General features: G+C 57.2%; 1 protein-coding gene across 3 annotated transcripts in view; it reads left to right on the plus strand.

Annotated features, from left to right (window-relative positions):
- Positions 1-22,666, plus strand: part of COL2A1 (collagen type II alpha 1 chain) — a 30,356-nt gene that overhangs the window by 3,974 nt on the left and 3,716 nt on the right. Inside the window, exons 2-48 of one of the 3 annotated variants that reach the window (XM_069580890.1) lie at positions 621-827; positions 2,282-2,298; positions 2,496-2,528; positions 2,630-2,662; positions 2,763-2,816; positions 2,963-3,064; positions 4,039-4,116; positions 4,747-4,791; positions 4,897-4,950; positions 5,373-5,426; positions 6,166-6,219; positions 6,620-6,673; positions 6,805-6,858; positions 7,145-7,189; positions 7,725-7,778; positions 10,200-10,244; positions 10,726-10,779; positions 12,176-12,274; positions 12,553-12,597; positions 12,691-12,789; positions 12,964-13,017; positions 13,336-13,443; positions 14,017-14,070; positions 14,152-14,250; positions 14,372-14,425; positions 14,860-14,958; positions 15,349-15,402; positions 15,766-15,819; positions 16,120-16,173; positions 16,357-16,410; positions 16,650-16,694; positions 16,892-16,990; positions 17,171-17,278; positions 17,577-17,630; positions 17,931-17,984; positions 18,379-18,432; positions 18,720-18,773; positions 19,013-19,120; positions 19,616-19,669; positions 20,088-20,141; positions 20,773-20,934; positions 21,172-21,279; positions 21,471-21,578; positions 21,808-21,861; positions 21,988-22,095; positions 22,329-22,382; positions 22,537-22,644. In XM_069580890.1, coding sequence (XP_069436991.1) covers positions 621-827; positions 2,282-2,298; positions 2,496-2,528; positions 2,630-2,662; positions 2,763-2,816; positions 2,963-3,064; positions 4,039-4,116; positions 4,747-4,791; positions 4,897-4,950; positions 5,373-5,426; positions 6,166-6,219; positions 6,620-6,673; positions 6,805-6,858; positions 7,145-7,189; positions 7,725-7,778; positions 10,200-10,244; positions 10,726-10,779; positions 12,176-12,274; positions 12,553-12,597; positions 12,691-12,789; positions 12,964-13,017; positions 13,336-13,443; positions 14,017-14,070; positions 14,152-14,250; positions 14,372-14,425; positions 14,860-14,958; positions 15,349-15,402; positions 15,766-15,819; positions 16,120-16,173; positions 16,357-16,410; positions 16,650-16,694; positions 16,892-16,990; positions 17,171-17,278; positions 17,577-17,630; positions 17,931-17,984; positions 18,379-18,432; positions 18,720-18,773; positions 19,013-19,120; positions 19,616-19,669; positions 20,088-20,141; positions 20,773-20,934; positions 21,172-21,279; positions 21,471-21,578; positions 21,808-21,861; positions 21,988-22,095; positions 22,329-22,382; positions 22,537-22,644 — 3,350 coding nt within the window. Of the gene's footprint in view, positions 1-620; positions 831-2,281; positions 2,299-2,495; positions 2,529-2,629; positions 2,663-2,762; positions 2,817-2,962; positions 3,065-4,038; positions 4,117-4,746; positions 4,792-4,896; positions 4,951-5,372; positions 5,427-6,165; positions 6,220-6,619; positions 6,674-6,804; positions 6,859-7,144; positions 7,190-7,724; positions 7,779-10,199; positions 10,245-10,725; positions 10,780-12,175; positions 12,275-12,552; positions 12,598-12,690; positions 12,790-12,963; positions 13,018-13,335; positions 13,444-14,016; positions 14,071-14,151; positions 14,251-14,371; positions 14,426-14,859; positions 14,959-15,348; positions 15,403-15,765; positions 15,820-16,119; positions 16,174-16,356; positions 16,411-16,649; positions 16,695-16,891; positions 16,991-17,170; positions 17,279-17,576; positions 17,631-17,930; positions 17,985-18,378; positions 18,433-18,719; positions 18,774-19,012; positions 19,121-19,615; positions 19,670-20,087; positions 20,142-20,772; positions 20,935-21,171; positions 21,280-21,470; positions 21,579-21,807; positions 21,862-21,987; positions 22,096-22,328; positions 22,383-22,536; positions 22,645-22,666 lie in introns of all 3 variants that reach the window. The other 2 variants (XM_069580889.1, XM_069580891.1) reach the window with 2 other exon arrangements.

Raw genomic sequence — 22,666 nt, forward strand, 5'->3', positions numbered from 1 at the left:
CCCCCATATATCTACTTCTGGAGCCTGGCTGCTGATAGAGTCTAATTTCTGTGGGTAGAATTTTCTCCACGCCTTCTGAATTTTAGCTGTCAGTTGTATTCAGCATATCCCATAATTCCTAGAGGCAGGCAGAAGAAAGAAGGCCTCTGTCCCTGTGTTGGGGGTGGGGTGGGGTGTGGGCGGCTCTGCATTTTCCCCTCCCCTCTGTCTGTACAGTCCTGAGTCCCACAGTTCAGAGGCTCATCCTCCTCCTGCTCCTACTCTAGCTTGCCCATGACCCCCACATCATCATGTCTCCCCAATATGAGATGCATGAAGGCAGTATTTCATCCTCAGTGCCAACCCCCCCCCCCCACCGCAGCCTTTCCTGCTGGGTCAGGATTTTCATTGGTGAATAGAGAGCAGAGTGCAAAGTGGACAATAATATTTGTTGACTACATGGCAGAATGAATGATGTCTTAGAAAAAATAACAAGTTCTCTATGTTGGGTGGCCAGAGTCCACACGCTTCAGCATTCAAATGATGTCAAGTTGACCTGCAACCTCTCTCTTTTTCTCTTCTGGCTCCACATCCCCTCCTTCCCTTGGCTCTGCGCTTCCCCCGCCCCACCCTTGGTGCAGAGAAGGCTGGCAGCTGTGTGCAGGACGGGCAGAGGTATAATGATAAGGATGTGTGGAAGCCCGAGCCCTGCCGGATCTGTGTCTGTGACACTGGGACTGTCCTCTGCGACGACATAATCTGTGAAGACATGAAAGACTGCCTCAGCCCCGAGACCCCCTTCGGAGAGTGCTGCCCCATCTGCTCAGCTGACCTCCCCACTGCCAGTGGTTGTAATTTATTTATTTCCTGTTCCACATAAATAAATTACTTGCAGGGGCAGCAAATGCCCTGCCATGGATGCCAGTCATCTCTGTGAAGCAGAGGGACTGGTTATCCATGGCACCCCAGCAGCTGAAGCTGAAGGGAAAGGCGACTTCTCGCTTGCAGGATGACACTGAGTGAGCCTGACACACCAGAGGGGTCCTTCCTCACCTGACACCTCCAGAAAATATGCTCCTAAGACCTGGAGGACAGAGGGGACTCCACACAAGCGTCCTCACTGTAAGCACCTCTGCAAAGTCCTTGAGCCACAGTGGAGATCCAGTGCTCCTTTTGGCCAAAACACAGATTCATTTCTCCTCTGTTGCCCACACCTTGGCCTCCAAACATGCCCAATGTGGAGCAAGCTCTGCTGGCCAATGGGGCGACAGAAAGGGCAGGCCCCCTTTTGAAAAATATGGAGCATTGGTGGCAGTTTCCTTTTGGTTTTGCCTCTGTTGGTACTGACTGCCAATTAAGAAGCAAGTTCCTAGCAGAAGGAAGAGCTGGGGTCTGGAAGTTCTAGTGGTGAAGAGCAGAGCTGGGCCCCGGACAGAGCCCCAGGTTCCTACACCCCGGAGCTGGGGCTGGTGAATGTGTAGGTGTGCAGGTGACCCCTCCCCAGCTCTGGAGCCCATGCCCTATCCCCCTGAAGGAGGATGGGGACAGACATCTAGGCCTTTTGGGTAGCCCTCACCATTTTCTTCCTGATCAAGCAGAGGAGACAGTTGAAAAGGAAGCGAGCAGTTGCCTTTCCTTAACACTTCACCCACCGTGGAAAGCTGCTTGGGGAAGCCGCTTTGATAGCCCACTTCCCCAGATCATTTTTCAGGGGGCCTATGTGAGTGAAGCGTTGATCACCTTTACTATTTCGCTGCTACAAATGGGGAAAGGGTTATTGATTCGGGGGGCACTGGCTCCAATGCCCTCTGTAACTTCTGTGCTCTGCTGTTTTTTTGTGCTTGCTTCATGGAGACCCAGCTTGAATGTAAGACCTTTCTAAATACCTAACTCTTCTTCTGGGGTGGGGGATGTGTTGCGGGGTGCTTGGGCTACGGGAGGGTTTTCTTACCCTTCTGAGGAAGAGAAGAAACTGAGCTTCTCCGTTTCTCAGTTTTGGGTGCTTTCTCTCCTGGTGGCTGATAGACCTTGAGTTCTTTGTATTCTTTTTGGCCCTTGCATGCTGATTGCCTTTCAATAACAAATTCTGGGTCATCTCTATTCCTCTTGGGACCTCAGCAACTCCAGACCCCAGTGGAACCTAACACCCCAACAGAGGGCTTCAGTGGAGTAACAGGAAGCTACCCCCTTCCCTGGTTGTGTCCCTTTCTATGATGCCTTCACGAAAGTTTGAATGACAAGAAGATGTACTTATCCATTTCATGACTCTTACATTCTCCTTCTCTATTTCTTCCATTTGCAGGGCAACCAGGACCAAAGGTGAGGATTGTTGTTGTTTGCTTTTTTTTTTCCTCTTTAAATTTTCTTCGTTGAAAGCAATACTGTGCTCATTCAGCGTGCGGTTTTTAGGCATCAACAAAAGATCTGTTACAGTGGGCACCTTGATGCAGGGGCTACTGTTTTGTACTGGAGGCTTGGTGAGCTTGACTCAGTCCTGACAGTGTTTCATGTTTCAGGGACAGAAAGGAGAACCTGGAGACATCAAGGATGTAAGTACACTTCCTACTCCCATGTTGCATCAACTTTTCTAACTGGGTCATTTCCTTGAGGTCTCTTCTAACTTGCCATTTTGTCGGTGTCTCTCTCACAGATCGTAGGACCCAAGGGACCTCCTGGACCTCAGGTAAAAAAGAGAGAAACCCCGTTTTCCATGCTTTCCTTGAGTTATTGATCAGCAGGCTCTCCCGGTCTTGCTGTCGTCTCAATATTTTCTTCATTTTCAGGGACCTGCAGGTGAACAAGGACCCAGAGGTGATCGTGGTGACAAAGGTGAAAAAGTGAGTAGAGAAACAATGCTGTCTGACCCTTGTGGACTCCCCACGTTCTCTAATGACCCCCCCAAATGCCTCAAGGACAGCCCGTAGACAGATGGGTCTTGTATAAACACTGCTTCACATCGGGGCTTCTTTCTCTTTCTGCCAAGGGTGCTCCTGGACCTCGTGGCAGAGATGGAGAGCCTGGGACCCCTGGAAACCCTGGGCCCCCTGGTCCTCCCGGCCCCCCCGGCCCCCCTGGCCTTGGTGGAGTAAGTATCCTTATGTCCCCTTCCTTCAGGCTGTCTCTCCAGAAATGTGGCTTCTAAATTGCTAGTCACACTCACCTAGCTGGCTCCCAGGGCTGCCAGAAGTGTGTCCACAGCCTGTCTTGAACATGGACTTCTCCCCCAGGCCTGTAATTTAGTGGAATCACATAGTGGGCGTGAGACTGTGGCACTAAGGACTGACTTTGTTCACTCACTGGGTTTCTGTAAAGAAAGTCTTCAGTTACCTGGCTTCCTGGCATCTCTACTGTGTGGCTGATCCTTGGGAGTGGGTGTAGGGGTTGGAGGAGAGGATGACTGGGCACTTGCGGTTCCCTGGAAGAAGAGTGACCACTGTCCTTGGAAGACGTTGAAACTTCATCTTTGCCAAGTACATTCCAAGCAACTATTTATTCTCATGAAAGAGCCCCACTGAGGAAAGGTGTGTGGCTAAAGTTGGTTTTGGAATCAGACCAATCAACAAATTACATTATTGCCCAGTTTTTGCAGGTTTGCCATTTTGATGTTTGCTATGATTTAAATTTTTAAACTTGAATGGCGCATAGATGCCTACTATATTCTCTGGTGAAATATTTTAAGACTGTTGATTTTAGTGTTTTGCTGGGCATTAAGGTCTTAGAAAAGAAAAAAAAACCTTTAAAAGTTATATTTTAGTTATAGTTTTCAATTTATGTGGAATAATATATTTAATATTTTAGAATTAAAGAAAACTTACAAAATGAAATGCAAGTAATGGATTCTCTTCCAAGTAACACTTCATCTTCCAGGGAAATGGTTGTGCCACTGCCATCTAATAAGCCATTTCCAAAACTTTTTTTCAGGAATCATTAGTGTTTCTGATCAATGCTAGGTTAGTCTCCCACAATTAATGTTTTTTTCTATCCATATATAGCTTACCTAGCCATGTAGGAAAAGCATATAGCCTCTCAAGCTTTTAATGTTGTTGGGTTTATTTGTAGAACTTTGCTGCCCAGATGGCTGGTGGATTTGATGAGAAGGCTGGTGGCGCCCAGATGGGAGTAATGCAGGGACCAATGGTAAGAAAAGGCACCAGTTCTTCGCAGCCAAAATGGCAGGAGGTGGCCCTCAGCAGAGCCAGGGACTCTGACAACCTCACTTTACAGATAATTACTTGGAGCGGCCCTTCCCCATCAGTTACATAACCTCCCATTTAGCTAGCCCAGAGCATTTGGTTTTTAATGGCGATGGATGCCAGTTTTAATGATGCGCTGGAGTGACTAAGAAGAATGAGGATGGAGAGAGGCATATAGGCTGATCTGTCAGAAGGCCAGTTGCTATTGCTCTTGGAATGAGAACTGAAGAATGCAGACAGCAGCCACTGTTCTCCAGCATCCACAAGACTTCCAGCAGGAAATCTCAGCCCTGCAGCTCCCACTTGGCACATGCTAAATGAAACTCAGACTTTAGTAAACATGGCTGCTGTCCAGAGGAACGCAAGGCCAGCTTCTCTGTCCAAATGGTACCTATAAATAAAAATAGAATGTTGCGAGGGGAGAGGAAAATGAGAGGGAGCAGCCCCTGCAGGCCCCTGCTCACAGAGTAACTCCTTGTCCTTTGTCTGGGCTGTTGGCTGGGAGGCGGTGGCACCGTGGAGGCCAAGGGTGAAGCCTTTCCAGTAAAGCTCCTCATTTTCTGTTCCAATGCAGGGCCCCATGGGACCTCGGGGACCCCCAGGCCCTGCTGGTGCTCCCGTAAGTATTGGGTTTTTCCTTTTGGAAAGCGGAGACACAGATGCTTTCAAGCTCTCTGATGTCTGTTCTAGGGGGCCAACCTGGTATCCTCGCTTTACTTTTTAGGGACCTCAAGGATTTCAAGGCAACCCTGGTGAACCTGGGGAACCCGGTGTCTCTGTGAGTGCTGGCGCTGGCCCTGCCCTCCTGGGGGATCTTCTGGCGATGCACCATTCACACTCTAGTCCTGTTGCCTTCCGGGCTCTGCCCAGTGCTTTCTCCAGTGGAGGGCTCAACGGAAGCTCAGATGTCCCGTCTTAGCTCTGGGGGAACTGACAGGGAGCCAGATGTGGCAGGAACCACCCAGGATTCTGTCATGTCAGTCCTTTTTCTGGGTCACCCCTTCTGGCCTGTGCTGTCCACTGCCTCCCGCTGTGATCTGCTCTGCGCCTCTTCTCTCTCTCAGCACAAACTGGGTTCCTCCATCTTTTTTTCCTTTTAGATGCACTAGCTTCCAAAAGCTATAATCCCCAGGTTTCTCCCACTGATTAGGTGTCTTCCCCCCTCCAACCATCTCTTAAGCTCACTTATTTTGTTTGTAGGGTCCCATGGGCCCCCGTGGTCCTCCTGGCCCCCCTGGGAAACCTGGTGATGATGTGAGTACACCTTGAGTCAATCAAGTGGCTGCCTCACTGGAAAGGGCCTGGAGAGGGGGGGTGCTGGGTGGTGATGGGCGGATACACCCTCGACTGGGCCCAGGGGGCGGGGCTCGTCCGGCAGAGACTCAGACACTGCACCGTCTACATTTCCGCTGGCAACTTAGCTTGCAAGTGCCTTTGGGGACAGCTTTGGACCCACTGGGAAGGGAAATAATTAAAACATCATTAGCTCCAGGAAGGGAAATTGAGAAGTGAGAGAAGGGAGGGGGAAAACACAAGGGGAAAGATGCAGAGAAGGAAAAACAAAAGAGAAACACTCAACAGCCCAAGATTATCTTAATTGTAAATGAGTTGGGGAAAGCTCAGGCTGAGTCAGGATGTCTACAAGGGATGTAAACGAAGGGGAGAGAGGAGAACTGGCGCTGAAGCTGCTCGTGAGTATCCCATTAGGCAGTGAACGTCTCCGAGGTTAGGGAACACAGGCTGGTCAGCAGTGCCTATGAGAGGAGACAGTGAGCCCACCAGGGAAGGCTGGAGGCTGTGAGGGGTGGAGGAGCTTGCCCAGGACACAGGCAGGGAAGGCATTCAGGGAAGTCTGGGACCTGCAGGGGTGGGAGGAGATGAGGAAGCATGTGGGCAAAGGCACGGCAGGTGGGAGGAGTGCTAACATGCCAGTGTGCACGAGTGATGCTAACGTGTCTTCTGAGGAAGCTGAGGTACATCTCTCTCCCTTCAGGGTGAAGCTGGAAAGCCTGGAAAATCTGGCGAGAGAGGCCCTCCTGGCCCTCAGGTAAAGCCCACCTTTCTCGGTTTCTAGTCTCGTTCGCAGCGTCTCCATCCTTGCAACAAACGCAGTGGCCTCCCACCCAGCTCATCCAGCTCTGATAGCTCGCTCCTAAAGTTCCAGCCGTCCCCACGTGTCACGCTTTCATACTGATGACCATGTCCCTGATCCTAGCACAGTCTCGGGGCGTCCGGGGATGCTGGCAGATGTTTATACCCATTTTGCCTAAGCTGGGGTGAGGCACAGAGAGGGGGATTCTGGGAGTGACCGAAAGATGTTCCTGGTGCCGGGCTTCCTCTGCTTCCTGGCCACCCAGGGACCTGGCTTCAAGGCCTCTCCCATCAGCCCAAGGCAGCCTTTACCTGGTTCTGCACAATGCTCTGAACATCTCTGCTTTGGATTGCAGGGTGCTCGCGGCTTCCCAGGAACCCCAGGCCTTCCTGGTGTCAAAGGTCACAGAGTAAGTATAATGGGGGGAGAGTGCTGGAAGGAAAAAGACTGACCAAGGGAGAAAAAAGTCTTGGGGGGGACATGAATCGTCCTCTTTGGCTTCCCCAGAAGCGTGATTGAGAGTCTTCTCTTGTCCCGTAGGGTTACCCAGGTCTAGATGGTGCTAAGGGAGAAGCTGGTGCTCCGGGTGTGAAGGTAAGGACCAAGAAGCACATGGGCATGGGGGACGGACGATGAGGAGATGCTGCTGAGCTCAGTGGAGTTAGGACGTCTGAACAGCTTGGGTTAGGAACACCAGCACTACAACCTAATGAATGAACAGCAGGTCTGGAGAGCTCCGGGAATTGTCCCTCATGGAACTAAAGCTTGGAGGTGTCGGTGCTAGCTGAGATGACCAGAGCTTTCGGCTTCCTCCATGGGAACTGTCTTGTGGGCTGGCAGAGGGGGCCCTGCTCACTGACCTTCTGCATCTTTTTTCCAGGGTGAGAGTGGTTCCCCAGGTGAGAACGGTTCTCCAGGCCCAATGGTGAGTATGAGCACCACCCCCTGGAGGGCCTCCAGACACTCTTGAGACACCTTCTAAAGCCCAGCAGATGGCGCCACTGTAGATGCCACTGCTCCCTTTGGGCAAAGTAGATATTCAGTTTTGTAGATTGATTCAATTATGAGCAAAACGTAAAGTGTGTCAAGTGGATGGTTTGTGCAAGGGCTCACCAGCATTTCTTTGCAATAACCCTGTTAACACCCTTAAGGTGTGCTTCAGTTTTTACAAATTCTGTTTATTTCAACATTTGGGGGAGTTTGTCTATTGCAAGGAGCAAGATGTGCCTATAACAGGGCTCCTAATAGGTAACAATGGGAGCACCTGTGTGTTCTGCCATGGCCGAGAACCCTTTGGTGTGACAGGATCAGGAAGGCGGACCAGGGGCATCCACACCTTTGCCTCCTGGGTGCTACCGGCTCCCTCCCTTCCAGTGTCCATGAAGGGCCTGCAGGTTAAGTGATGGGGCCGAGCAGTCCTTGAACCAACTCATGCTTGTGCCTCTTGGTGTGTGCTCCAGGGTCCCCGCGGCTTGCCTGGTGAGAGAGGACGGACTGGCCCTGCCGGCGCTGCAGTGAGTAATTGACAAGACCCAGAGCTACTATTTGCCCAGCTCTTTTGGAGTTCACAACGCACTTGTGTTCAGGGTTATTTTGCCTGACCCTCAAAGCAACCCCACGAGGTGTAGACAGTATCATCCTCCCATGAGGATTCACTCTGAGTGTGCCCGTCACAAATTCCCAGACTGGGTCTGCACAATCAGAGGACTGGGGGGGTGGAGGGAGGCCATGGGAGAGCTGGCAGGCGAGGACAGGAGTCTCTTTAACCAGTCTCGATTATTCAGGTAATCCCTCGACAGTCTCACCCACTCCCCAGTCAATCCTGTTTGAATATATGGACAGACTTTAGTTGGCTATAGTACTGTGTTCCTTTTAGTTCTTTCTGCTCACTTAGACGCTGCCCTAGAAAAGTGTATCAGTCTAGGGTCAACTCACGTACTTTACATTACTGCACTGTTGGTGACACTGTGATATACCAGTGGCCGCTGCTTCACGGGCACGCCCTCTGTTTAATACCCAGATGCTCTGTCTTATCCAGCCTTCCCTCGGATCCTACCAGGCAGATTCTGTTGTCCTCCCCCCTTTAGAGGAGAAGAAACTGAGGCACTGAATGGTTAACTAGCCTAAGACAAGCCGTGCTCTGCAGCCTCAGACTCCAGTGGCCTCGCATTAATGGGAGAGTTAAGAGCATGGGGATTTGTAGCAGTGGAGGGTGCAGGTGTTTAGCTCTGATCCCCTAGCAATAGAGAGCCCTTGTGGGCGCCTGGTCAGGCGAGTGATGCGATGAAAGCTGTGTTTAAGAAAGATTATGCTCTCTGTTGATTTCACACCCCAGCCACCCAGGCTCTGAGGCCCCTCCTCATGGGACCAGCCAAAGTAAATCAGCTTCCCTCAGTTGTGCCGCAGTCCAGATAATGTATCTGTTTTGGCAGAAATTTCCCTCAGAAGCAGATCAGTGAGATAGCATGCAGTCTCAACCCCCATTTGTCAGCCAAAACTGTTGAAGTGGCTTGTCCCTGGGTCACTTTGTGTGAGGGGATTAGAGAGCCCCGGGCCTGCCAAGAAGCACTGTGACTGCTACAGATTGTCCAGACCTGGCTTGCGCCTTTTTGGCCAGGCTTGGAGTCATGGGGGCCACACTCCATGAGGGGCACAGATGACCTGCACCGCTGTTCTCCTTCCTCCTCCAGTCGGCCCTGCTTCTTGCTTCTCCTTGCTGACTCCTGTCCCTACCGTAGTTAGACTGGCAGGGTGTGCCTAGGATTTGGCATGGAAGATTGACAAGCTCACATAGTTCAGTGCAGGCCTGGTGTCCAGGCCTGGCCAGGGGCTGGCCTGGGCTGTGGTCATGTGCCCCCCACCTTGGGCCAGATGGTACCCACTCCCCAGCTTTCCTGCAGGGGGCAGCCCTGGATACCCATCCAACTTTGGCCTCTTGGGCAGCACCACACTCCCCTTGCTCACAAGCAGCCCAGGCCTCTCCTCTGGCTGACCCCTGGAGGGAGGGTACTTTGCGAAGCAGCCAGCCCAGAAGGGGCTCTGGCCAATGCCGAGGGTTTATGTTCCCTGTGACATTTTCTTCTGTTAAGTCTTCTCCTGCTTCCCTGGTTAACGCCAACCAGGAGAGTCTCAGTCATGAGAAATGGACCACAGCCAGGAGAAAGACTTGAGTCTTATTTAAAACAGGAGCTCCCCCTAAAGCATCCTCTTCAGCTTCCCAGGAGAGGCAGAGGCAGGCAGGCGGGGCTCAGCTGAGGTCCTCCAAGGACCAGGTGCTCGGCCCAGCTCCACCCGACCTAATGATTCCCGGGACCCGGAGGGGCCTCGAGAAAGAGACCCTGGAGGTGCTCCCCCTCAAAGTGCATGGCCTGTAGAGGAAGAGCGGCAGCCTTGCTGTCTGTGAAAGAAGTCTCAGGACAAATTTGGTCCTCAGACTGTGCCCGGTGCCCTATCCCCATCACCAAGCTTCTTCCTGGGCTGGTAGCAGGTGCCCTGCAGCTTCTCTGTCTTCCATAGAAGCAGGTTGTTCTGTGGGTTGGGGATGGGGACACAGATCCAAGAGTTGACCAAGGAGATTAACCAGGTCCTGAAAGAGCTTTCTGCTGCAACAGGCAGGAAGAACTGAGTCAGAATCAATGCTTGGCTGTTTCATTTTCACTGAGTCTTTAAATGATAACATGGCCTTGAATTTGGGGATACTCGGGGTCTAAAAGGAAGTTTAAAAAATGATGGAGTAGCTGGAAAATTACCCAAGTTCTTTGAGGCTGAGAGCAAGCCCACTGCAGGCCCAGTTCTCAAAGGCACCATGGGGGGGTCCTGGGGCTGCTTCCTCCCGCAGTGCACACCTGCCAGCCTCCTGCTCAGCCCTGGGGCACCGCGAGAGGGACTGGAGACGTGTGTGTCTCCCGTAACGGCTGCTTCCTTCTCGCTCACAGGGTGCTCGAGGCAATGACGGTCAACCAGGCCCTGCAGGGCCTCCGGTAAGTTCACTTCAGCCCCGGCAGGTTTGCCTGAGTCCCAGTCAGCCGCCCAGTGAAGTGGCAGTGTTTACTCAATATCCAGGCCACATTCTGGATTCTCCTGGAAAAAGAGGAACAACTTTTCATTGCTAAGGGAGTATGTTGGTGACAAGCTTTGAAGCAATGGTTCATTTTTCTCAGCTACACTTTTGGTAGTTTTTCTGGGGAGGGGTAGAGAGGGAGGTGAAAGAATGACTTGCTTCTCACCATGTATATATTCAGAAACTATATACTGCGTCAGAAACGCAGTTTCCCCAAGCCAGGCTTGGGGACACTGGCAGCGGGGACAATTTTCATCCAGGGACTTTCGGCCACAGTGGATATAGAGCAATATCAGTACAAAGGTGGGAAGGCATGGGAGGTGAGGGGTGGCTTGCTTTGGAGGCTGGAGATGGTCTGCCCAGACTGGGCCTTCACCTCTGCATCTGCTTGCTTCCTCCAGGGTCCCGTGGGTCCTGCTGGCGGTCCTGGCTTCCCCGGTGCTCCTGGTGCCAAGGTGCGTGTTCTGCTTGTCGAGTCAGGAACCCCCCTTTCCCCATAACCCTTGCTGACTGCCCCCCGGATGATCCGCCTTCCCTTTGGAGTGTCCCCCACCCCTCGCCCCACTACTGCTATCCGTGGAAGCAAGGAAAGAGCCAGGCGTTTTGCAGAGTCACTAGTGGGAAGGGAAAGCAAGATGGAATGATAAAAAGCTGGAGATACAGTTACAGCTTCAGAGTGGGACAAGGCAGAAAAAGATGGGGGGACCCCTGAGACCTGGGAGGGGACCAAAGGAAACTGAAGAAAAAAGGCAAAGCTCAGCTGGCTTAGATCCGGAAGAGAGTTGGAGGGAAGTGGGCGCAGAGATGGTTCCATCCTTCCCTCTCACCCCTGCTTCATCTTGGGGGGCAGGGCTTGTCTCTCCCAAACCGTGTTAATAGAGTTCTTCCAAGGATTAATAGAGGCCAGTGGGAGGCCAGCCAGTTCAGGGAAAGGCCCCTGTGGCCCAGGAGGGATTCCAACACGCGTGCGTCCCTGGGAATTCTCTCCTGGTGCCGCCAGGAGATGAATAAGGAGCCTCCATGTGGTCACTGGCATCAGGTTGCTTTTCCCCTTGTGGGGGTTTCCATGGCAACCAGACAGTGTCTGAGGCCCCAGGAGCTGGGTGAAGGAGACCCATTGTGAAGAGGGACAGCGGAAGGTGAGGGGGCCTGACCTTTAGAAAATAATAATTACAAAAGTAAAGCAAGAATGTTCTGAGAAGAAACCTGAGGAGGCCGTGCCCTCCCTCCAGGTCAGCAGTCCTCCCCAGGGACTCTGCCATCCAGAGAGCCCAGCTCACAGCCAGCTATAACTTTCAGGAAAAAAATTAAAGTAAAAGCAGAGCCCATTTTGGGAAAAGTGGTGTCGGGGCACTGGTCCCCCAGCTTGCTTTTTGTCCTGGCTTGCTGGCTTCCTTCAAACAGGCTTGACTCAGAGCCTGGTTCACATTAGCCAGATACACGCCCAGTGGCACCCCGAGCTGAGATGTTCAAGAGCCTCAATAAAAGAGAAAATAGGTAGGAAAGGGGAGGTAAAGGTGCCTGCCCATCTCAGCCATTGTCCATCATCCCACAGTGCTGGACTGGCAGGCTGCCCAGCTCAGGCTTTTCTGATGAGTGCTGAGGGAACCAGCACAAAGCCCAGCCTGTAACATGAACCTGTGTGCCTGCTCATGGTGGCCACCAAGGGCGGGGGGTGGGCGATGGAGAGTAGAGCGGGGCAGGTGGAAAGCCATCAGGTCAGCGGGCTCAGCCAGGCAGCCTGCATGGGAACCCTTTTTGGTGTGTGTGTGCAGCTTGTCCTGAACTGTTGCCCACGGGGTCTGTGTCCCCTGACCTGTCCTCACTGCATCCTTCCCTGCCTCTTTCCAGGGTGAAGCTGGCCCCACCGGTGCTCGAGGTCCCGAAGGCGCCCAGGGTCCTCGTGGTGAACCTGGTACTCCTGGGTCCCCTGGGCCAGCTGGCGCCGCTGTGAGTGTATTTTGCCTGAAGGGTCTGGGGTCTGAGGCCTTGGCACACTTGACTGTCTGCTGAGGCAACTGGTGCCTCAGTCATCACACCTTCCTTCTGGCTCAATGCCTGCCACCCAGCCACCAGTCTCTAGAGACACGTCTCCCTCCATCACCCATCCTCCCTTGAAGTGTCCGGCAGGGCCACGCCTGGAATGGACCAGGGGCCTGGGAGCATGATGTGGGGTGGGAATGTATTCTTCACTGCTTATCTTATAACGACACTGTCTCCTTTTTCAGGGCAACCCTGGAACTGACGGAATCCCTGGAGCCAAGGGATCTGCTGTGAGTGCTGCCCTCGGACTCCGCTCCTCCAGGTGGGGTCAGTCCCTCCTCGCACCCCCCTCCCAATGCCCTTCTCTCTGCTCATGCTGACAGGGTGCCCCTGGCATTGCTGGTGCTCCCGGCTTCCCTGGACCCCGTGGTCCACCCGGCCCTCAAGGTGCAACTGGTCCTCTGGGCCCGAAAGGTCAAACGGTAAGATCCAGTGAACTCTGAGTCCCACCCACAGCCCCAAAGTCAAACCCACCACCCTACTTCCTGTGCCCACAGTGTCCTCTAGCGGGCTGCCTTTAAGGGTGGGGGTGGTGGAGGATTTTTAGGGCCGTGGGGAGAACCGAGTGTGAGAATCTGCTTTTCTCCTTTGTTAAGGGTGAGCCTGGTATTGCTGGCTTCAAAGGCGAACAAGGCCCCAAGGGAGAACCGGTGAGTACCTGGCTGCCACCCATGGCCCACTGCCCACCTCCGCAGCAGGCGTGTCCCTATCCTGGGCCCTCTGAGGGTGTACCCAGAGATGAATGTGACAGAGAAGCTGATGCAGTCTCACCTGCCATCTTCGGCTTGACCAGCTTGACTGCCCACTGGGCCACTTCTCCTCACCCAGCTGACCCTTTGTGACCTCACTTCCCCAGGCCCCCCAGCCCTGAAACAGCAGTCATAGCCACCTCCTCCTCATGCCAGGCCTGTGCTTGCCCCAGGGCCAGGCAAAGACTCACCCTGTTTCTCTGCTATGCTGGTTCTCAGGGCCCTGCTGGTCCCCAAGGAGCCCCTGGTCCTGCTGGTGAAGAAGGGAAAAGAGGTGCCCGTGGAGAGCCTGGTGGTGCTGGGCCCGCCGGTCCCCCTGGAGAAAGAGTAAGTGGGCCAGGAGTTCCCCACGCTTGTTGCCCTGGAGATACAAGTTGAGTGGCTCTGGGTCTTTGCCAAGTCTGTGGACCTCATATTCTTTTCTCCACCCACCTCCACACTCCTTAGTGTCCCTCACCCCTGGGTGACATGAAGCAGTGGGAGTTCCTTTCCAAGAGGTGGGGGCAGGCCCAAGAAGTTAATCTCTCAGAATCTTGCACCTGGAGCTTCCCAGGTGGCACGAGTGGTAAAGAACCCACCTGCCAACGCGGGAGACGTAAGAGACACGGGTTTGATCCCTGGGTCAGGAAGATTCCCTGGAAGAGGGCATGGCAACTCACTCCAGTATTCTTGCCTGGAGAATCGCCACGAACAGAGAAGCCTGGCAGGCTACAGTCCATAGGGTCGCATTTCATGACTGAAATGACTTAGTAGGCATGCATGCACATAGTTTCTGCTCTGCTGAGACTGCAGTAGGAGGGTTGGTGGGATTGACACCTGGATCCTGGCTAGGCTCTCTGCAGCCACAGTTGGGTCAAGGGCCTCTCTAACTCATTGCCTCTCCCCTCCACTTCTTCCTAGGGCGCTCCTGGCAACCGTGGTTTCCCAGGTCAGGATGGTCTGGCAGGTCCCAAGGTGAGTGGGGGAACAGGGACTGGGGTCCACACATCACTGGTCAAATGGCTTTCTGCTGACCCTCTGCCTCCTCTCGTGTAGGGAGCCCCTGGAGAGCGAGGACCCAGTGGCCTTGCTGGTCCCAAAGGAGCCAACGGTGACCCTGGCCGTCCCGGAGAGCCTGGCCTTCCTGGAGCCCGGGTAGGTAGCAGGGATGCTTCTGTTTTGAGCTTCCAACTCTGAGAAGACTCCTCACGCCCTACCCAACCTGGTCCCTCCAACCCTGTGCTGACACCCAGCCCCTTCTCTCTCCTAAACAAAGGGTCTCACTGGTCGCCCTGGTGATGCTGGTCCTCAAGGCAAAGTTGGTCCTTCCGTAAGTCCATCCTCTGGGGTCACTGGGAGAGGTTGGGGGGCACTCTTGGGGAGGCAGGTGGGAAAAGAGACAGGAGCCGGGTGGAGGCAGCCTGTGAATTTTGAGAATTGGGGAGGGGAATGGATGGGATGGTGGGTCCTGTGGCCATGTGTGGCCTATGCAGTGGCTGCAAGTTCTAAAAAGGCCACCCCTTGTGCTTTTGGGCCTTCCTTTGGGGAAGACAAAGCCTGGTGTGCACTTCCAGGAACAAAACTTCTAAGCTAAGCAGTGCCTTGTCACTGATGAGTCCCGTGTGTGATGCGGGCTGCTGGTTGCGACCTTAGTCAATCCTACATGCTGTTTGTCTGGCCGGTGACCTGCCCTGAGCTTGCGCTGAGTAGTGGGACAAAGGTGGTCTCCTGTCCATGTGCTGAGAATGGTGTCCTCTCTTTCAGGGAGCCCCTGGTGAAGATGGTCGCCCTGGACCCCCAGGCCCTCAGGGAGCTCGTGGGCAGCCTGGTGTCATGGGTTTCCCTGGCCCCAAAGGTGCAAATGTAAGTAATCACCTGCCCTTCCATTTCCTTCCACATGGTTCCGCTACCTCCCTGCCCCTGGGGAAAGGGCTGGTTCCCAGAGTTAACCCAAGGGCTGTGATGAGTGAGGTCCATGGTGTTCTGGGTGGCTTGGACCTCCACGCCCCAAGGAGTGCCTGTGATCAGGGGAATCCCAGGGTTCTTTAGAGCCCTCAGAACATCTCAGCCATGACACTGATCCCCGGGTCAGCGCTCTCAGCCCACACCTCTGAGCATAAGAGAGGCGCTGATCCTCGACTTTAGCCTTTGTTGTCCATCAGGCAGTGGCCCCACGCCCCAGTCTCCCCCGCCGGCCATACCCCTACTCCCACCAAAGCCCTCCACCTCATGGCCCTGCCCTCTTTCTTCCAGGGTGAGCCTGGCAAAGCTGGTGAGAAAGGACTGCCTGGTGCTCCTGGCCTGAGAGTGAGTGCCTCCCCACTGCCCACCCCTGGGTGTTTGTTGCTCCCTGTGGGGAGGGAGCATCCCTGTGGCATGCTCCTGGGACCCCTGGTTGGCCGCATGATGCCCATGGCTGAGCCTGTGCTGCCCTGGGCCCTGTGGGAGTCCACACCAGGAGACTGGGGGCTGACAGCAGCCGGGGAGGTGGAGAAGGCTCCTGTGCTGAGGACTGAGGGAATGGAGCGGAGTGGGAAGGGCGGGTGGAGAAATGGAGTTCAGGCGGAGGGTTGGCTGGAAACTCTGGGCCACACAGTGCACCTGCCCGGTGCTGGGGTCTGCAGAACTGGAGGAGTGTATCATGATAGCGCCCCTCTCTCTCCCCACTAGGGTCTTCCTGGCAAAGATGGTGAGACAGGTGCTGCAGGCCCCCCTGGACCCGCTGTAAGTACCCGCCCAGCCTCTCCAGGTAGCCCGTGGGCAGGGGCTTGGGGGGTGGAGGTGGGGAGTGATGGAGCTGACAGATGTGGGTCTGGGCTGATCCAGGACCATGACCCAGCCTGAGCAGAGGCAGTGTGGACCCCGCCCTGGTGGTCCAGGGTGCGGGTCACTCGCTGGTGGGAGAACAGCGGGCAGTGAGGGTGGCGTTGCCTGCCGTGGGTGGCCCCCTGGCCCCTCTAGCCCTGGATGTGGTGTCCAGGCTCTCCAGAAGCTGGCTCAGCTCACCACTGTCTTCCTCTGCAGGGACCAGCTGGTGAACGAGGCGAGCAGGGTGCTCCTGGGCCATCTGGGTTCCAGGTAGGCAGCTGGACCGGCTTCCTGTTTATTCTCTCTCCAGGGCTCTGGGGTGGCGCAGCGCCCCCTCAGTGGGGGCCAGGGGATGGGTCTTCCCTGCACCCCAGCTTTTGCCCTGTGCCGGCCTCGCCAGAGGGTAGGGCAGCAACCTCACTCCTTTCCTAACTAAGTCACCTTGGCTTCTAGGGACTTCCTGGCCCTCCCGGCCCCCCAGGTGAAGGTGGAAAGCCAGGTGACCAGGTGAGTACAGGGCCCTGGGAATACCTGGGAATCTGCAGCGTGTTTAGGTGGGAAGGTCTATTCTGATGCCCAGGAGGCAAGGGCGGGAGGGGGAACAAGGAGCTCAGTGAGGAAGGGAGTGTCTGGGTCCCACAGCCCAGCTCGCCACAGTCTGAGCTCCGCAGGTAGCAGGAGGGGTGCTTGGCCAAGGCTCCGGGGCAGAAAAACCTTGCTCTCTCACATTCTACTTTGATCTTCAGGGTGTTCCTGGTGAAGCTGGAGCTCCCGGCCTTGTGGGTCCCAGGGTAAGTGTCCTGTTGGCCATTCCCAAGTGGCCTCTCAGAGTGGTTCTGGCCTGCCTGTTCCAGCAGAACCGCAGCCCCGGGTCCTGCCTGCCCCCCTGCCTCCGCCAATCCAGCTCCGCCCGTACCTCCCTGCTTCTCCCTGGCTCTCCGTCCTCTTCCGGCCTCCACCTGACTGTTCCGTGGTGTCTCCGCTCCAGGGTGAACGAGGTTTCCCCGGAGAACGTGGCTCCCCTGGTTCCCAGGGCCTCCAGGGGGCCCGCGGCCTCCCCGGCACTCCTGGCACCGATGGTCCCAAAGTAAGTGAGGCGGGTGTGGTCCTCTGGGTGGAAGGGGATGGGGCTTGTGGGATGAAAATGGAAGGAGGGAGGGATGGAGGTTGAGACCCAAAGGGGTCTGGGCAGAGGAAGAAGGGGAGGAAAGGGGGCTTGGGGCGCCCAGAGGCGGAGCTGCCCGTCACAGAGTCCTCTCTCCCACAGGGCGCAGCCGGCCCAGCTGGTCCCCCTGGGGCTCAGGGCCCTCCAGGTCTACAGGGCATGCCCGGCGAGAGGGGAGCAGCTGGTATTGCTGGGCCCAAGGGAGACAGGGTGAGTACCGGGCTGAGCAGGCTTCCCCCCGACTCCCTCCTGCTCCCCACAGCACCCAGACATCCTCTTGAGGAACTTGGAGGCCCCCCACGGCTCTTTGTTTGACCTTTAGTGACGTCATCCAACGACATCCCTCCATCTCACTTCTCTTACTGCTCATCACCCACCCTGAGGCCACAGCAAACCCCTCTTGGCCGGGCTCTGACCCCGCCTGGACCCCCGTTCAGGGAGGACACTGAGCTGGCAAAGGGGGTCTTGGAGTGCCTCCCTGAGGTGGCCCTTTTTCTGTATTCCACAGGGTGACGTTGGTGAGAAAGGCCCCGAGGGCGCGCCTGGGAAGGACGGTGGACGAGTAAGTGGGTGCTGGTGGCAGGCTCCCTGGGGCTGGGATGGGGACAGATGCAGGGATCCCATGCACGCAGGGGACAGAGGGGCTGTGTGTGAGCGTGGTCCCTGCTCCTGTGTTCAGTCGTGTGGGCTGGGCATCCGCAGGGACTTCCCTGTCAACACTGGAACCCCGGGGTGAGAGGGCGTTCTGGGGGCCATGGAAGGATACACCAAGGGCCCCTGGGTGTGGGCGCCCCAGGCTCCCTGCTGGGCACCGCGTCCCTGGCTGCCTCTCCCGGCCCCTCACTCGGCCTTCTCTTCCCAGGGTCTGACTGGCCCCATTGGCCCCCCTGGCCCAGCCGGTGCCAACGGTGAGAAGGTGAGTCATGGACCCCTTTCTTCACTCTGCCCCCATCAGAGCTCCTTCTCACCTCCTGCCAAAGACTGCTCTCTCTCCTCCCCTCGGTCAACAGCTGTCACCCTCCCCCTCTCCAACTGCTGTAAGGAGTGAGGGTGGGGGCCTTCTTAGCAGCAGAGTCCTGGGGTGCGCGCCATTGAGGGAAGCAGAGGGGTGGGGCACGGGTGTCTTTCTCAACGCCCTGAGGAGGGTGCAGGTGTGGCTGAAGCAACGAGAAAACAGGCTGCTGGGGAGACCGGAGCCCCCCCCCCCCACCGTCAGGGCTGCTTCCTGGGTGCACTTTGCTCTGGAGGGGCCCCCTCTGAACCCACACCCCTCATCTCTGGCTTTTGTCCTCCCCTGTCCCTGACCTTAGGGAGAAGTTGGACCCCCTGGTCCTGCCGGAACTGCTGGTGCTCGAGGCGCCCCGGTGAGTATCTGCCTGGACCTGGCGCTGCAGGGGCGTGGCTCCCTCCCTGCAGTTCAGGTCTGGGGATGGGAGGAGAGATGAGAAAGGAAAGGGGAAGGCACACACCCCTCTCCCGTGATGTGATCACCGTGGAGGACCTTCAGGCCTGGCTCGGTTTGTTTAGGATGGAGCTCCCTGACCCCTTTTCTCCGGGGTTACTGCGCAGTAGGCTGGGCCAGGGCGGGCTCTGGGCGCCAGGAGGAACTGAGCAGGCAGGCAGCTGAGCCTCCGCGCCCCTTTCCTCACAGGGTGAACGTGGAGAGACAGGCCCTCCTGGACCCGCTGGATTCGCCGGCCCCCCTGTGAGTATCTCTGTCCACCTCCCCTGCCACACCTACTCTGCTCAGCTTGGGGGAGGCAGGGAGGGAGGGACAGGGCTTTAAGGGGAGGGGAATGGCTCCTTTCCCTCCACACCGATGTGAAAGCTCCGACCTCAGAGCAGGCACTCAGACCCAGGGTGGACACACACTCACACAGAGTCTCCGGCCCTGTGGGAGGAGTTCTTGCCCCCCACTCACTGGCTTCCTCCTCCCCGAGCCAGGGTGCTGATGGCCAGCCTGGTGCCAAAGGTGAACAAGGAGAAGCCGGCCAGAAAGGTGACGCTGGTGCCCCCGGTCCTCAGGGCCCCTCTGGAGCTCCTGGGCCTCAGGTGGGTAAAACTGAGCTCCCCTGGGAGCTGACCCCACAGGACAGGGAGGCTGGGTGCAGGGGGAGGGGTCTGGGCGGGCCAAGGGCAGCAGGGCGGCCTGGCTGCTGCAGCCAGGCAGAGGGCAGAGGCTGCGGGAAGGAGGAGTTTGTACTCAGGGATGAAGGCTCAAGGAGCTACGCTACCCTTGCTTTCGCTGTCACGGGTGTGGGTGCGTGGTGGGGGCGGGGGGAGGGAACCCAGGTACCGCGTGTGGCTCAGGACGGAGCAGCCAGCCTCCTGGGAGACCCTGGCTGGGCTCTGAGGACGCCTGATGGGCTTCTCCTCCCAAGGTCTCCTGGAACATGAGTCTTCTATTGGTCGGGGTAGCAGGCCCGCCTGTGATAGCTTCCCAGGCTAGGATGTTCATGCTGACAAAGCTCCATCTCTGTGGTCCTGGCTCTCAGGAGTCTGTGGTCAGGACGACAGGGCCTCACTGTCTCCCTCCTTCCTCCTCAGGGTCCTACTGGTGTGACTGGTCCTAAAGGAGCCCGAGGTGCTCAAGGCCCCCCGGTGAGTGAGGCCCCCACCCTCACTGTCTCTGGGCGGGGTAGAGGGCACTAGGGGGGGGGGTGTTGGCAGCTTCTCTCACACCCATCCTGGCCTCACAGGGAAGGCCCGGCCCCAGAGGCTGCACCCCACCTCCTTCCTTCTCACCCACTTTTGCCCCCACCCATCCCACAGCCAGGTGGGAGAGAGGACGCCCCTAAAGTCTGAATGCCCCAGTCCAATCCTCCCCTGCAGAGGCAAGAAGCTGCCGCAGCAAGAGGCAGTGGCCACACCCCGGGGGCCCTTTCTCCCTCTCTAACTCCCCTGGCTGCTCTGCAGCCCCTTGCCCCTTTCCGCTCCAGCCTGTGAGACCACCCCAAAACCTTTGATTCTGGGGCCTCCTGAGGGTCCAAGGTGCTGAGTCTCCCCTCTCCTCACATAGGGAGCTACCGGATTCCCCGGAGCAGCTGGCCGTGTCGGACCCCCAGGCTCCAATGTGAGTGCCACCCCGACTGGTTTCTACCTTACCCCTAGCAGGAGGCACAGGCAAGGGTCACAGAGTCTGGCCCAACCCCATGCACATCTTGTGCCCAGGCCCACACCTGGGAGGAGCAGTTAACTGACCGTGGGGTCCTGTTCTCCGCATGCACAGCTGGGAGCGGGGGCTGCGCCCTTGTGCTGGCCATGGGCTTCTGGCTCCGCTTCACCGTGGACACACATTTCCTGAAAACACTGTGCTTTATGAGAAAGTCTGCATCTTGCCCTTGGGGAGCTCACAGCAGAGGGAGGAGAAGTGATAAGTCAGAGGGCTCACCAACAATGTCAAGTGCAGGCGGGTGGGCGCAGAGGCTTAGGGCTGAGGGGATCGAGACTGGAGCATTCCTTGAGGATGGGTGGTGGGAGAGAGGCCACAGGGAAGGAAGCAGGAGAGTTGGAACAGGGAGAGTGTGCAGCGGCTGGGGAAGCCAGGCTGGCTGTCCAGAGCTCACGCGGAGCAAAGATGAAAGGGGGGGACCAAGGGGGCCAAGCTGCCCCTGCTGTGGAGGAAGCCCCCAGAGGGTCCTGGCAGCCTGGAGGGACGGGGAAGGGTGAGAGGAATTTTCACTTCCTGTGTTTTGCTTCTCTAGGGCAACCCTGGACCCCCCGGTCCTCCTGGTCCTTCTGGAAAAGATGGTCCTAAAGGTGCTCGAGGAGACAGCGGCCCCCCTGGCCGAGCTGGTGATCCTGGCCTCCAAGGTCCTGCTGGACCCCCTGGCGAAAAGGGAGAGCCTGGAGATGATGGCCCTTCTGTAAGTCCCACCCCAGGGCCAAGGTCCCTGGGGAAGGGGTGCAAAGGGCAGGGGCTCCCAGAGCCTGGAGTTGGGTGCAGGGCTGTGGGTTTGCCAGGAGGGGGTGCTGCAGAAAGTGCCCTGCAGGGCAGGAGGAGTACTGACCTGACCCCCGCAGTGGGCAGCTGGCCGCAGCGCAGATAGGCAGCGGCTGCGTGTCACTTCTCAAGTTCTCACCTCCTTCCTCTCCCCGCTCAGGGTCCCGACGGTCCTCCAGGTCCTCAGGGTCTGGCTGGCCAGAGGGGCATCGTTGGTCTGCCTGGACAGCGTGGTGAGCGAGGATTCCCCGGCCTCCCCGGCCCCTCGGTAAGTGGGGACGCCCCTTCCTCCAGGCGAGCCGGCCCAGCCTGGCTCAGGTGGAGGGTCTTCACTGGGTGTCCCTGGTGGCCCGGCCACCTGCTCCACACCCTCGGAACTGACCCACGGTCAGCCGTCTTCCCAGAAGGGCTGAGAGGGGCCTCAGAGCGCACACTTACCCTCCTTGTCGCTGCCCCCAGGGTGAGCCTGGCAAGCAGGGAGCCCCTGGAGCATCTGGAGATCGAGGTCCCCCTGGCCCTGTGGGTCCTCCTGGCCTGACTGGTCCTGCTGGCGAGCCTGGACGTGAGGTGAGCAGTGGGTCCCACTGCGGGGACAGGGGAGCCCTGGAGAAGGTGGGCGACAAGGTGGGCCAAGCCCAAGTGCCCAGATGTGATGGGAAGGTCGTGACGGGAGAGAGAAGGCCAGGGAGACTAAGACCTGGATGCACGGGAGGGTGGCAGGAGGAGGCTAACTGGGAAAGCCTTGGCTGGACGGGGGTGGGGGCAGCTCTGATGGCGTCTGCTCCCCTTTGCACAGGGAAGCCCCGGTGCTGACGGCCCCCCTGGCAGAGATGGCGCGGCTGGAGTCAAGGTGAGTGTCTCGTGCGGTGGGGTGGGAAGGTCACTTCATCAGCCTGGCAGGGTCAGGGTCAGAGCCACATCCCTCCTTGCCTCCTCTGGAAGTTCCTCCCTGAGCCTGGGACCTCTCTCCTGACAGGGTGACCGTGGAGAGACTGGTGCTGTGGGTGCCCCCGGAGCCCCTGGGCCCCCTGGCTCTCCTGGTCCCGCCGGCCCAGTTGGCAAGCAGGGAGACCGAGGAGAAGCTGTGAGTATCTTGAGTCAGTAAAAGCCGTGGTGCAGGAGGGTGGCCGGGTCGGCAGGGAGCGCCTCTCCACCTCCCACCCTCCCCTGCCCCAGGCCCTGGGAACAACCCTGGGTCTGGGTTGTGAAGCAGCTGCCTCAGTGCCCAGCCCATGGGCCGTTGGGCCATGGGCACACAGCAGTGGGCCATTCCTGCCTCAACTGCTCTCTGACATTGCCCCCCCACTCCCCCCACAGGGCGCACAAGGTCCCATGGGACCTGCAGGACCTGCTGGAGCCCGGGGAATGCCAGTGAGTATCTGAGTGCCCTGTGCTGGGTCCTGACGGGCTCGGTGGGGAGGGGTGCCCACAGGGACCTGGGGCTCCTTGGCTCAGGTGAAGCCGGCAGAGGGCTCTTGCTCTGGGCTGAGCTGACCCAACCTGTGTCTGTGTGTCTCGTTCCCAGGGCCCTCAAGGCCCCCGAGGTGACAAAGGAGAAACTGGAGAGGCTGGCGAGAGGGGACTGAAGGGACACCGTGGCTTCACCGGTCTGCAGGGTCTGCCCGGCCCCCCTGTGAGTGCTGCTGTCTGTGCTT

This window comes from Ovis canadensis, chromosome 3, assembly GCF_042477335.2.
Source record: "Ovis canadensis isolate MfBH-ARS-UI-01 breed Bighorn chromosome 3, ARS-UI_OviCan_v2, whole genome shotgun sequence".
Classification (NCBI taxonomy): Eukaryota; Metazoa; Chordata; class Mammalia; order Artiodactyla; family Bovidae; genus Ovis; species Ovis canadensis.